This window comes from Mya arenaria, chromosome 15 (assembly GCF_026914265.1).
Source record: "Mya arenaria isolate MELC-2E11 chromosome 15, ASM2691426v1".
Lineage (NCBI taxonomy): Eukaryota > Metazoa > Mollusca > Bivalvia > Myida > Myidae > Mya > Mya arenaria.
The window spans coordinates 14,083,945-14,099,285 of record NC_069136.1 but is presented as its reverse complement, the minus strand read 5'-3'; the positions used below and the strand labels follow the sequence as shown (position 1 = coordinate 14,099,285).

Below are 15,341 nucleotides of genomic sequence, written 5' to 3'. Positions count from 1 at the left end.
TACTGGTTTTCATTGATTTTTGCAAAAATTGGCTCGTTCCATGACAAAATATTAAAAAGTTTTCAAAACGTTCAATCTGTTAGAGTGCAGCTTTGAAATGTGCGCATACCCCATCATATGTAAATTCCTAGTTCAAAATGACAAAAAGATTTCAAATATTTTCGCTATAATAATTCCAATCCTCTCATATTTTACTTCAATATTAAATGTCCAGCAGTGGTTCCTAGTTTTCATATATGGGGCTCAAGAAGGGTACGAAAACCCTCTTGCCATGAATCGAATTTCATTTCTAAGAAAATGGTGCTAGATTAATATTTTTTTATGTAATTGTGAGTTACTTAAAAAATTGTAGTTTATTTTTGCTTTTGATCATATGGAGTACGAATCCAGTTTGCTCCGTTCGTGGAATTCGGCGTACCTAACGTCCGAATTCAGAATTCCGCCGAAATAGGGCCGAAATCTTTCGAACGTGCGTTATCACGTTGAATGTTTGCAGTGTGTTTGTACCACGTGATAAATTGCGTCATAAATGCAACGTCGGAAAGCAATATTTTGCTTCGGATGAAGACTTAAAACAAAGCTTCACTATTTCTTCACCACTTTAATGAAATATAGCGCAGTCTACGCCGCTTACGGAGCCCCGCCTTCGGTCTTTAACCAGAGTTTGATTGAGAGTTTAGTTCTTTAAAACACTTCGACAAACCTTTTCACAATACGGCCGTTTGACGGAGCACTGTCAAAACATTTTTTTTGGAAACAGGTTTGTCGAAGTCTTTCATGAAACTAATCACCTTAGCTTAGGAAAGGGAACTCCTTCATTGTTAAAGGGGCTGTCTCACGTATGATAAAATAGCGAAAAAAAAGAAAAGAAAATTGTCAAAAACTGACAAAAACTTGGCATCGATGTGTACAATGCATTGAAACTTACTAACTGAAGTACCACATAGTTTACAATTTATTTAAGTTTAGGAGCTATTTCGTATTTTTCCTTTTAAAAGATTACTTGGTATGTCTACCAGGTAGAATTCATTCCTTATGTGTGATTGGCGAGTCGGTGTTATCACGTGATATTACCGAGGTAGGTGTATAGTCTAATTATATCACCCGATTAGTGTAACCCTTTATGGCGCAGTGAGTAAGACGCTGGACTACAATTTTGGCGACGCGGGTTCGAACCCGGTCTCCGACACAATTTTTTACAATTATGATATCAAAGCGTAACACATTCTATTAGATAATTTTCCTGAGATTCGTTACAGAAAAAAACATTTTTTGGTGCCAATCTGTGTCACAGTCCCTTTAAACACCCATTAAACTCCTGTTCTAGTAGAAGTGTATTCCACTTTTCCAAGTCGGTAATCCCGTTATTCAATAATAACACCGGGTTGGTGTGTATGTAGTCTGTATGCGGTGGTTATACGTTTAGTTCATATTAATATTCTTAAGCCTGATTATGACAAAAGCTGAAGATAATAGAATCACTCTCGAGTCTGTTTCCTGGATAACAACCAGTACTGGTGTCCATTTTGAGGGGCTGTGAGAGAGTGCCCGCGGTCGAGTTTGGAGCCTTAACCTCTTTGGTGAGAGGCGGAACCTATACCACTAAACCACTCTCACCTTGTCATATGTTTATGACTCTTGTTCAATGTTGTTTTGACCATGACCTTGTAACATTCTACAGGGTTTATATTTGAATTTATGGTAACTAAGCATGTCCATCTACTTTTCACTGTATAACATTTTAAAACGGTTTTCTTATATTTACTAATTCGGCGTTTGAAATTTTGCTGCAACGAAATAAATATGGTAATTATTTATTGTGTTTCACAGACATTAAAATTGTTAAGCATGAGTTTATAGTTTCTAGATTTTATAACATCTTATAATCAAAGCGAACCCTTAGTTTACCTGAAGATAAACGATTGCATTTGCATTTAAACCTCCTATATATACATAATGGGATATTTTTGTAGGAAACAAAACACGAACACGGCTAATAAATAACCTCTCTTGGAAAATAATATATTTAAGCAAAACCTACAATGTTTGTTTCATTGCATTGGACAGAAAGAGCATCCATAAGAGACTGAAGAAGTTTCGAGAAATTGGGGCCTTTTATAAGGTACATAAGAAGTTTCGAGAAATTGGGGCCTTTATAAGGGACATAAGAAGTTTCGAGAATTTCGGGCCTTTTATAAGATACTTAAGACGTTTCAAGAAATTGTGGCCTGTTATAAGGTATTTAAGAAGTTTCGAGAAATTGTGGCCTGTTATAAGGTATTTAAGAAGTTTCGAGAATTTGTGGCCTGTTATAAGGTACTTAAGAAGTTTCGAGAATTTGGGGCCTGTTATAAGGGACTTAAGGAGTTTCGAGAATTTGGGGCTTGTTATAAGGGACTTAAGGAGTTTCGAGAATTTGGGGCCTGTTATAAGGGACTTAAGGAGTTTCGAGAATTTGGGGCTTATTATAAGGGACTTAAGGAGTTTCGAGAATTTGGGGCCTGTTATAAGGGACTTAAGGAGTTTCAAGAATTTGGGGCCTGTTATAAGGGACTTAAGAAGTTTCGAGAATTTGGGGCCTGTTATAAGGGACTTAAGAAGTTTCCAGAATAAGGTACTTAAGAAGTTTCAAGAATTTGGGGCCTGTTATAAGGGACTTAAGGAGTTTCGAGAATGTGGGGCCTGTTATAAGGGACTTAAGGAGTTTCGAGAATTTGGGGCCTGTTATAAGGTACTTAAGGAGTTTCGAGAATTTGAAGCCTGTTATAAGGGACTTAAGGAGTTTCGAGAATTTGGGGCCTGTTATAAGGGACTTAAGAAGTTTCCAGAATAAGGTACTTAAGAAGTTTCAAGAATTTGGGGCCTGTTATAAGGGACTTAAGGAGTTTCAAGAAATTGGGGCCTGTTATAAGGGACTTAAGAAGTTTCGAGAATTTGGGGCCTGTTATAAGGTACTTAAGAAGTTTCGAGAATTTGGGGCCTGTCATAAGAGACTTAAGCAGTTTCGAGAATTTGGGGCCTGTTATAAGGGTCTTAAGGAGTTTCGAGAATTTGGGGCTTGTTTTAACGGGCATAAGAAGTTTCGAGAAATTGGGATCTGTTATAAGGTTCTTAAGAAGTTTCGAGAAATTGGGGTCAGAACATTATCATAATTTGTAACATCGTTTACTAAATATAAATTGACAGGACAAACTCTAGTCGTCGTATATTGTCTTGAAAAGTACACATTTACCAGAAAGTTTATATCAGAAGTCTAACACACACAAAAGCTGCAGAAGCACTCAATAGAGTGAACAGAGGTATGGTTAAAGCTGGGCTGGTGTTGCAGTGATGACTGTTACAAACACACATCTCTCCGGTGTAGCGGTCTACATCCATGTTGTAGCATCCCTCTTGGTCCCACTTCATTGTTATACCACCACTCGTCAAACATCCTTTTCTGTACACTGAAACGAATCGGTTTATGTTTTAATCCGTATTAAAATCCGAATAAAGACAATGACCACGTCAGAGTTTTGAAGGGATACTAACACATTTTATAGGGTGAGACATCGAACATAAAATGCTAAGCGACATGATTGCTAATTGCTTGTTTATTTTTTAAAACATACCCTGTGGTTCTATAAATAATTGTATTGTTAATTTATTATTTATCCGTATTAAATTGCTAAGATACACATATGACCCAAACGCAGGGATTCGTTTATAGTTTATGAGAGATCAAAAATATAAAAGTTGTGTGAACTTTGAGAAAAATACTCATTTCTCTCATGAACAATCCTCTAAACTTCAACCTAGAGCTTTATTGTTCATGGATATTTAAACTGTGAAATAGAGCTTTATTGTCTAAACTTCAACCTAGAGCTTTATTGTTCATGGATATTTAAACTGTGAAATAGAGCTTTATTATTCATGGATATTTAAACTGTGAAATAGAGTTTTATTGTTCATGGATATTTAAACTGTGAAATAGAGCTTTATTGTTCATGGATATTTAAACTGTGAAATAGAGCTTTATAGTTCATGGATATTTAAACTGTGAAATAGAGCTTTATTGTTCATGGATATTTAAACTGTGAAATAGAGCTTTATTGTTCATGGATATTTAAACTGTGAAATAGAGCTTTATTGTTCATGGATATTTAAACTGTGAAATAGAGCTTTATTGTTCATGGATATTTAAACTGTGAAATAGAGCTTTATTGTTCATGGATATCTAAACTGTGAAATAGTTGCTATATTTGGCTATTAATGCTTAGCTGGGACTAACAAAATTCCGTTCAAGTAAGTCTCTGCCAGTGCTGTCTGATGTTTAGTTACATAAAACTAGTAAATAAAATAACTCACGTTGAACAGATGTTAAAAATACAACTTTACCAACATGAAATATGTGAATGAGTCCATTTAACACACGTATTACTTCGGACAATATTTAGTCAATAGTAAAAACTGTTAAAACAAACTTAAGTAAAACTGTAAATAAAAGCTAATTATTAAGTCTTACTCTAACGCAGTCAACTTTAACAGTGATAAAACCAATGCATAGTTTCAACTGATCAAACAATGATTGAAATAAAATATATTGTGAGTTTTACAAACTAGTATTGCAGAATAAGAAAGAGTTTTTTATTCAAACTTGGCTGTAATGTGTCGAACTCGACAGTTGACTTCAATGATCAATACAAAAACATCACATGATTAAGGTACAGATAAAATATTAGCGATATTTCTGCGCATTTCAAAGTTGGCCAGGTAGTTATTCATTAAATAAAACACATTTATAAAGATTAAGCTTAGTTTTAGCTGTACCAAAATCATATGTTTGTTTGTATTGGCTTTGTTCATTTAAGTGAAATAAGATAAACATGATAATGTATTAAAATTAAAAAAAAAATTGGCATCAACCTATATTGTGCCCCTGTTATATAAAAAATCAAGATGTCTTTTAGACAGGTCGACCAATCCGTTGAAACATGCGTGGTGTCTTTGCTGACATCCAAAATAAAACAATGAACATCAGATTGGTACAGTTATGTTAATATATTAATGGATGTTTTATATGGGATCAAATAACGTTAACAATTATAGTGTAACTATTAATAAATATAATTATATGATTCTTGTTGGGTTCACTACAAACCAGACTAATCTCGCCTTGTTTTAGTAATTTTTTTACGGCTTGTGTGTGCTGTATGTGTTATTTTATGCATACTTTTATTGTTTTTATAAACGAAAACCTACTATTTTTTATTTTATTTTTCATTTTGCATTTTGAGTATTTATTCAATTTACTTTTGGAATTTTGGGTATATCACGTGATCACTTATGTTCATGAAATATATCATGTACGAAGGAACAGTGTTATGTTACATTAGTTAATAGAAGTCTTTAAATTACGACTTTCTTTTTAAAATGAAAATTTTACTACCAAGTATCGAAAGCATCTCATAGTAGACAATAGAGACTCCCGCATTGGACGTTTAGTAAAACACGATATATAAGGGAGTTTTAACTGGTTTATATTTCCATTACATCACATACTACCCAAATAACTGTGAATATATTCTCCATACAAATGTTCACCTTTACTCCCCTGCTCACTGACACCTTTGTAAGTATAGCAGCTGCCCGAACAGTCTTGCTCTGAGAATCGAAGTGAAAGATTGTCGTCACATGGATCGCATGTCTTGCATTGCATCGGTTTCTGAGTGGTAGTTGGGGGCTGCGTGGTAGTTGAGGGCTGCGAGGGCTGCCAGGGCTTCTGACCTGCAAGCACATACACACACACAAACATACATACTGGGCTGTAGTGCATTTATATTTATATATGTTTATCCTGTCACTTGCATACAAATCTGTCCAATAACAAGGTGCCGTGTAAATTTTAGTTTAGATCTGGCTCGGCTGCGGATTTTTTTATTTTAAATTCCTACACCTTGCCAGATAAACTTAATCTATCCACGGCACTAACCTAGTATTCTCCCTCTCTCTCTCTCTCTCTCTCTCTCTCTCTCTCTCTCTCTATACACACATATATATATATATATATATATATATATATATATATATATATATATATATATATAATGTGAAATCATTTATATTCGTTTGCTTGAACTTTCGTGGTTAACCGAAAATTTACATTTACGTGGGTACTTGAATTCGTGTTTTTTTAAAAACAAAATTAAATATCCGAAACTGCGTATATATATATATATAAATATATATACTTCAGTTGCGTTTATTTAAGGAATGAATTGCGGGGTTGATGTCATTATCGGGGTATGAACGCAACTGGGTTGGTCAATGTGTGTGGAGTCCGACTCCACGCGTACTTTGACCAACCCAATTGCGTTCATATCCCCGATAATGACATCAACCCCTCAATTCATTCCTTATATTTACACCAATAGTTCATTATTTCATTCAAGAATTGTTAAAAAAAATCTTCATTTCATTTAAGAAAACCTTTAAGTAATCCGTTCTTACCCATTTTGTAAATAGAACGACCCGAATATAACCGGAAACATTTTTTTTCAAATGACGTCACAATAACGCGGGAAAAGATCAACCACTTGAAATCACTTTTAAACGTAAAATTGAAACACTTCTGGTACCATTATATTTAAAATATAATAAACGAACACTTTTAAAATTGTTGATCTATATTTTATGGGACCTGCAGACACAATACAACCAATAACAAGATCAATAGCTTTCATGTATATTGTTATGCAATGAATTACGATCCGAACATATCCGAAGATGTTGCGGTCATCGATTGATGAACGCAATTGCTGAAAGGCAGTTCATTTAAGGAATGGAAGTTGAAGTGTAAATATACGTTCACATCTGATTGCGACAAACGATTAAACGAGAACGGCCGTTAACGTACAAATTTAGAAAAAAAAAATAACAGTAAAAATGACAAATGTTCTTCCTTTTCCTAAATTCGTGATGGTGATGGTTAAAGTGACGCTCTTATTCATAATCAATACAAACACATGTATAACAAACATAAATTTTGTCTGATATATCTTTGCCTACTTACTTAATAATGCATTTATGGAAAATATTAATAATTATTACTGATAACAAGATTATAACCGTGTATTTAATAGCTGAAAACTCACAAATATTAAATGAATTGGTGAATGCTAAAAGATTAACTGTGGTCTACTATTTTAGTCTCATAAGGTAGAAATGTCGTGTTTTATGCTCATTTCTTTCAAATTAAACTCGGTATCCTTCATAAGAACCATTGTTTTCGACATTTGTTTATCCTTTTTCGAATATTAAAACAATATTATTATGTGTGGTAAATCTTATCTTGGAGTAAGAGTGCATCTTTAATAGTGATATTATTTTCCAGGCCCAATATCACAAAAATGCCCTTGTTAAATATCTGTCTCAATCTCAACTTATCTTAACTCATAGAAGCATAGTTTGATTCGAAATCGTCTATATTTTTATTCCTTTTAAAAACATTGTTCTCTTAGAATGTTTTGATAGTTTTTAATCAACATTTTCGATGGGAGAATGCCAGGCGCGTAGCTGCCTATACGCGAATACACGGCTGAATTCACATGATTCTGACCAAATGAATACATCCAAAGTTTCAGTATTCGTACTTCACAATACATGTTATTACAGACATATGTTCATTGACATTATTATTATCGTAAAAGTGTCCATTTTCCAGTACAAGATAACGCATCTCATAAAGCCCTGAATGCACAAGATAACACTATTGTTTTTCGTAAAGTTCAGGAGGGGCATGCCCCCAGACCCCTCTAGCACAATTATGAATCCACATAAATAGACGGTTAGCTACGCACATAAATGCCTATTTAAAAAACTGTTGAAACGTAGACGATATAAATAACTTTATAACTAAAGTGACTAGTATGTGGTTAACCGCGATGAGACTGAGATTTGCCAACCAAATGTCAATATAACAGCCAAAATGAGTACTAAAGATGGTGTAAGAAGTTTATAATCCTAGTCCCGGCGTGAGCACATTGAAGGGTCCCAGAGTGACAGTTCAAACACCGCACACCTATCCTGGGCAGACTATCAGGCGGTTAACCAGTACTTGGTGCCTTCACCTCTGAAAGGAGCTGACAACTTCTGTACATGCTAGGGGCAGTGGTACAGTGCGAATGGTCGTAGAAAGGATTTCATAACTAATCACAACAGAAGTGACCTGCTCCGCCCGGGAATCGAACCCGGGTGTCCGATTCACAGTCCAACGCTCAACCGATTGAGCTATCCGGGCGGACCCCTAGTATCAGTACTAAAGCCTCTTTGGTTGTTTCGTATAGCCTCTGAACGTCATGGACAATAAATGATACTGAGATCACTTCGAGCAGAGTTTTTTTTATTCAAGAATGTAAACGAACAGAAAGGTTATAAGTATGTTAATGATACGCGTAACATACTTCATCCAACGGGCTAGAGGCTTCCTAGTTGTGCACTTACTTGTTTTGTTAATTACTTCTTCCTTTATTATGGGGAGGGGGTTAAAAGGATTGCATCCGTTTTAAAATGTCCGGTTCAATACATGAATAATCATCAGCACCACGGATATTATAACGTCTACGAGCGAGTAATCGTAAAATCATTTAGACACTGAACTTGACGACTTAGGATTGTGCTCAATTTTTAAGGGTAATTAAGACGATTTCGAATAATCGCACTCAAGATTTCACAGCTCGTTAATGTGAATTTATAATTATTGATATAAAACTGCAGTGTCTTTTGATACTTTTTTCTGTTTTCTTTTGCTACTTAATATGATTATCAGTACTTTTGTTTGTATTAACTTTGCTCTATTGTAAGCAATCAGTTTTAAGCGGCACTATTTACCAAACAAAGTTATATGGCTCAATATACCACTCTATTGCAGAAATTGATAGTTTTCAGTGTAAATATTGGAAAAATCATAGCTTGTGGAAGTCTGAAAATTAGTTGTTTGTAGCCGATTGACTCCTTGGCGGAAGGGTTATGTATTTGAACTCAATTTTGACAGTCGGGTCAATGGTCAACATGGTGTTTTCTTGTGATTATATTTTGTGTCTTGAATTGTTCTAGAGATGCCATGTCCTTGTTTTTCAATTGAGGTGTGAATAAAGTCAAAAGCCAGGTTAGTGTCTATTTGAAAAATATAGTAAAAATAACTGTGGTCTCACGCCATATCAGTGATCTCGAAAAATACTGGTTTCCTGAACTCTCTAGTGCTTAAATCATTAATCATTTTCCTAGCCGTATAATGAAAAGTTATATGTTTTTCTATAAAATCTTTTACAGTGATTGTATTGTCATCGCGGGTTTAAATAATTTGTGTTCGCGTAAAAACAGATTAATTCCCAAAACTACGTTTAATATCATTTAAAAAAATATCCCACTTGTGATCTCTCCGTTTTGGACTTCTGCCATTACAAGTTCGCGCATTCGAACAATCAGACATCGTTAACTTGTTGTTAAATGTAACCAACAACCGCAGCAGGGTATGTCCACCCGAAACAAGGTCATCGAACTTCGTCATTTAAAATGCACTTGACGGGAAAATCTTCGAAGATAATCAGCTTAAAAGATTTTAATTGTGCATTTTAGTTTCACATGGGACATATAAGTATTATTTTCTCACGATGTCCCCTGTGAACTCAATACATTAGCAAGATATTGAGCTTGGTGAAAGTTAACAAATGTATCGTCGTCCAGATTTCAAAGATTTGTATGACAATTGAGAATTAGTTAAGGTGTCTGTTTGACTGTTAAAATCGCCAACCACAAATGTATTCTTAGATTATGAACATATTGACATTGTTATTTTGAAGACTCTTGTAGTACATGTGTTTCTTCTAAAATGGTGAACTCAGTTTTTTTATAAATTAACTTCAACTTCATGATCATCAAAACATAATTATATTCATCGGCTATTTTGTGCAAATTATTGCCCTTTTACAAAAAAATTAACTCCAACAGAATTTCATAGTACTTTAGTGTTATGAGTGTTTATTTAAATGAGTACTTATCCGCGGTGACAACATCATGTTCATTATTTTGGAATTTCGAACTAAAACAACTCAACACTTGATAATTTCAGCACATTCTCATCACAATTCTAAAAACTCACTGTCAATTGCCTGACCGAGTTTAGATTGTTACCTAAGGGGAGAGGGGGGATCCACAGCGCGAAATTGGACGTCACTTGGATATTGGAGCCCGTTCCTAACAGGAATTGTCTGGCTGTTAGCAACATGTGTGATGTACGTTGTTCCATCACAATGTTGCACCGTGTCAAGAGTTATTAGGTGTTTCGTTTTGGCAACCAATGGATTGGCCGCGTCTTACTGGGTCGAATATCGAGGTTAATTTTTAAATACTGCGCAAGTTGGAATTGCCTTACATATTGTATGAGCTTGTAACTTTAGTTTTTTTCACAAACCTTCGTAGACTTTTAAAGGTATAAATACCCTGGTGTTAAGTTCTTGTAAATGCCAAATTCAAACTTTGCTTTGAAATAATATTGACATAACTTTTTACATTCATTTGACCTTATCTAAATTAGCCTCTCAACCATTATAAATTATATGACATATCAATATATGTACCATTTTGAATAGGGGTGTTGGAGGGTGGCGGTGGGTATGGGGGTGTAACAATTGGTAGAAATTATTTTATCCATTTGCGCTATAAAGATAAAAGAACTTTCTGTCTAAAACAAGGAAGTTTACAAAAATAACAGATGTTTAAGGAAGTGTTGTTTGTAAATTAATTTAAATTATTTTATCTTTACTGGAGAAAAAAGCAATTAAATTCTGAAGTATTATTCCTATCGTATTATTTTTTTGACAATTCTCGAGGGCACACATGCTTCAACTTCCTGATTGTATTTAATTTTATATTACAGAGCACTTAAAACAGGACTTAGATTTAATTACGACGATTGATACGTATTATAACTTAAATGCTAAAACATTTTATGTAGTATTTAAAAATATGACATTTGTAATGATAGCGAAAATATGTTGGCTATTACGATTCATGTTGCCTCTTATTTTACAGAACCCACATTCAATTGTAACCACCGGGGTCGAAACATCTCGGCCCATATTCACTAAAATGTGTGTCTGATTGTTGAACTGGTTGTATATTACACTTTATTATTATGTCAGCATCATTGCTTTTGTAAGAGTCCTGATATACCTATAGAGAAAAATCGCGTCAGACTTCCGCGCATGCGCAGTGCCCGGAGACTCAAACGCAGACACAAAACAGTACTGAATATGGACCTACGAGTCGAAAGACATTGCATAGGCAACAGTTGGTATCAGAAGATGTAAGACCATTGCTTTAATAAAACAGAAAACAAATACCAAGTCCTCTTTAATAAAAACACTCTAACAATTTTTTTTAAAAGTTAAATTAATAATTAAGTGGCACACTATTATAAAAAAGAAACAATGTCAAAAATGAAGTATCTTCTTCGGTCAACGAGTGATTTCCCCATTCATATCCTTTTTAAACCGGATTCAAAACAGACCTCAATTTCTAGAAAAATCCTTACCACCTTTATATTTTATTGAGTGCAATATGAACGTGTCCAGCTTGATCACATTAATCATTTGAATTTCACGAGAAAATCTACAAAGAATAAGCCCAGTATTAAATTTAAGCAGGTTACTGAGCACTTTATTTTAGTCAGCTAGATAGTTTAAGTCAGTCATTCCTCTCTCAAATATGGCCGCCATAGTGTCGTATGTGCAGAGCCCGGAGACTCTAACGCAGACTCAAAACAGTACTGAATATGGACCCGGAAGTCGAAATATATTGCATAAGCAACAGCTTGTATCAGAAGATGTAAGACCCTTGCTATTACAGAACAGAAAATAAATATCATTACGTAACCAAAGTGTAGCAATTAGCAGCAGACAAACTCGGATGTCAAAGCAAATGACGTTGTCTAGTTTTTTAAACAGTAATCTCTGTATATTGTTTTGCACACAAAACAAACGCTTGAATTTGTACTAATTAAAATATAAGAGATAACACAATTACGAAATTAATCCATGTTTTAAGTGCATGCATTTTAAATATCTGCTACATTAAAATCTTAAAGGTACTCACCAGTTACAAAAGCGAATGTGCTAAGCGCTATCATCACAATTATAATGTTGTGTCCCATTGTACAGTATGGACTATTTTCTGAGGTCCTGTCTAATAAAAACTCTCTACAAAAATGATTTTAAAAGTGAAACTGATAATTAAGTAGCACACTATGATAAAAAAGACATTATCCAAAAGGATGTAGCTTCTTTAGTCAACGAGTGATTTCCTTATTCATATCATTTTGAACCCGGATACAAAACAGACCTCGGCTTCTCGGAAATTCCTTACCATCTTACTTAAATGTACTTAGTGCAATATTAACGTGTCCAGCTTCATCATATTAATCGTTTAAATATCACGACTAAAACCACAAAAATCAAGCTCAGTATTAAAATCAAGCAGGTTACTGAGCACTTTATTTGAGTCAACCAGATAGTGTAAGTTAGTCATTCCTCTGTCAAATATGGCCGCCATTGTGCTGCGTGCCACAAGGATCAATATAGGGCCCTTTAGTTTTCAAACTCTTACTCAATGACATCTTCCTTAATGACATCTTCTACTTTATCAATAATACAGCTTTGCATAAGTATGCCAGTGACAATACTCTTTGTGTGTGTGATAAAAATCCTGATGTTGTAAAGACCACTCTTGAAGAAGAAAGTTAGTGAGTCGGAAAATAGCTCATTGAGCTAATGCTTCTTGTTAACACATACCTGACTTTCAATAAAGATTAATGTATTATGTATCTTGTCCTGTTTCGAGAGGATTCGTCAGAGAATTACGTGTCTTTCAAGACCAATTATTACGGCAGGCATATAAAGCAAGCCCATTATGGACTCACGAGGATAGAGGCAAGTAAACGTTGAAACGTGTGGGGCCCAATTAATGCATGAACATCAATGGCATGGGCCTGAGGCAACAACACATTGACAGTGACACAAAAGCTGCACTTTGAGAATAATATTTATCTTGTACTGTGTTACAATTATTCCAAGATGTTTCCCAATAAGGTCTAGACCAACAATTTATTGTACTAGGATTCGCACTCAAGGTTTCAAGTATTCCACCATTTCGAACAAATGTTCACAATTTAATTGGTGAATAAATATGGACTTCAATTTTTTACATTATCATAGAGTTGTCATCAATGTCCAGGCGATTTAGAGAGAGCATTTCAGTTTATTTCAAACAACAGAATAAGATCATTAGTGTACACATATTAATGATACATACACTATTAAAGAGAAACATTCATGATAAAAAATACTGGCAACTGTAGTTTTTTTAAGATTAGTAGAAATGGTCGTTCGCAGCATCTTAAGACTGTATGTACAATCTATTTTGTTAAAGATGCACTCTTACTCCCAAACACAGTTTACCACAATTAATAATATTGTTTAAATATTCCAAAAAAGATGATAACTGTCGAAAACAATGGTTCTTATGAAGTATACCGAGTTTAATTTTAACACAATGAGCATAAAACACGGTATTTCTAACCTTATGAGACAATAGTTGACCACAGTAAATCTTTTAGCATTTACTGATCATTTAATGTTTGCGCTTTCTGCAAGTAAATACACGGTTACAATCATGTTATCAGAAAATAATATTTTTCATAAAGGCAATATTTAGAACGTAGTTAAAGGTTTGTTATACATGTGTATGTTGGCGAATTACAAGCTGAACTACGATGTACAATGTACAAGCCAACTTCACATACCTGTGTAAGTATTGATTTGGAATCAGAGTGTCACTTTAAGTGTGTTATCATATTATGCTGAGAGGGTGATAAATAGTTGTTTACCTATACAAAAATAACAAGGGATATCCACTTATATTTTAGTTTACTTATAACTGAGTTTAAAATATATTCTATTTAATTAAACATTCGAATAACAAGGTCACAGCTTCGATTAATGAATTAACAAACACAAATAAATGTTTGAATTGAAACAAATAAATTAAATGATCACAACAATGAGTATCACCTCTGTGAAATATGAGGAATCATACAATTTTTGGACCTTACAAAGCACATTGGCTTTTTTGCTAGGACCTAGTTAAAAATGTATTTGAATTCTTTAATTGCCATCTGAAGAACAACAGCAGAAAGAATGATGCCATTTACATTTCTTATATTTCAGCAAACATGATTTCTTCAATTGTCTGCTGGTCGATAGTTGCTTTCAAATGATAAATGTATATTGTAGCATATAAATACTAATGATATTTGCATTTTCATGCGTTATTCGTGTACGCAAGATTGGCCATGTTATGTACAGTCAAGTTCAGCACCCTTGTTTTTTTTAAATGAGCTCTTCTTTTCGAGTGTTGGAGGTACTACAAATGACATGTTTTTTTTAGAAATTTACTATTGTAGGTTGTTTGGCAGATTTAATTCATTTTGACATTTAGTCTGCCGTTTGTACAGAATGAATTTAATAAGGCAAACTAGACATACATATGCTCAGTAAACAGGTACGAACAATTTCTGTTGAAAAGATACGACTGTACACAATTGAACAGTCGCATCATACAATATATCGTTGAATATAAAATAATCTTGGGCATATTTATGAGACTATATAACAGCATGGTTTTAATATGCGGTGGTTACTTTGTTCGGAATTTAGTGTCATTAACAATCCAGCTAGACACTTTGTTCGGAATTTCATGAAACATAAGCATCAATATAATGTCATGTTTTGCAATATGATCGTGTGCTTTATATAATACATGTGAACCATAGTCACAATATTTACATGTTAATGTAAACTTCTACTTAATGCAAAAAAATAATCGTGCAACTATATCTTTAGACATACATGTTTTAATGATAATCAAGTTCCCTTTGAAAAAGTTCATTGTGTATAATTTAATACAAATTAAAATATATCAGAACGAAACATTTAATGATATAAGAGCAACACTTTAAAGCGTGGTCAATATTTGCTTAGTAATCACGATTGACTTACAACATGCCGTCAGGTTTCTCAGTCTGTCAAATATGCAATCGTTGAGGGCTCTTATCACATGTTGTGATGGCTCTTTTTGGTAAATTGTCATCAAAGATAGTAGGTATAAGCTGATAAAGATATTCAAACTGTCGGGCCAATTTGTTATTTTTGTTGATCATATTAACATCCTATTTTCACAAACTGCTAGTTAATAAAGAAGTTATCTCCCTTTGGATGTAAAATAATTCACACTTGTGATATGTGTTA

At 34.0% G+C, this 15,341-nt stretch overlaps 1 protein-coding gene across 1 annotated transcript; it reads right to left on the bottom strand.

Annotated features, from left to right (window-relative positions):
- Positions 1 to 1,992: 1,992 nt before the first annotated feature.
- LOC128220164 (uncharacterized) lies at positions 1,993 to 12,286 on the bottom strand. The gene is made up of 3 exons (XM_052928440.1): positions 12,133 to 12,286; positions 5,584 to 5,766; positions 1,993 to 3,446 (listed from the first exon to the last, which is right to left on the bottom strand). Exons 1-3 carry the CDS (start codon positions 12,188 to 12,190, stop codon positions 3,241 to 3,243), a joined length of 447 nt encoding a protein of 148 aa, XP_052784400.1. The 5' UTR covers positions 12,191 to 12,286; the 3' UTR covers positions 1,993 to 3,240.
- Between the last annotated feature and the right edge of the window lie 3,055 nt (positions 12,287 to 15,341).

Coding starts and splice junctions, on each gene's coding strand:
- LOC128220164 (XM_052928440.1), bottom strand. CDS start 12,190: ATGGGACACAACATTATAATTGTGATGATAGCGCTTAGCACATTCGCT. Junction 5,767..12,132: donor CACATTCGCTTTTGTAACTG/GTGAGTACCTTT, acceptor ATGTGCTTGCAG/GTCAGAAGCCCTGGCAGCCC. Junction 3,447..5,583: donor CAGTGAGCAGGGGAGTAAAG/GTGAACATTTGT, acceptor GATTCGTTTCAG/TGTACAGAAAAGGATGTTTG.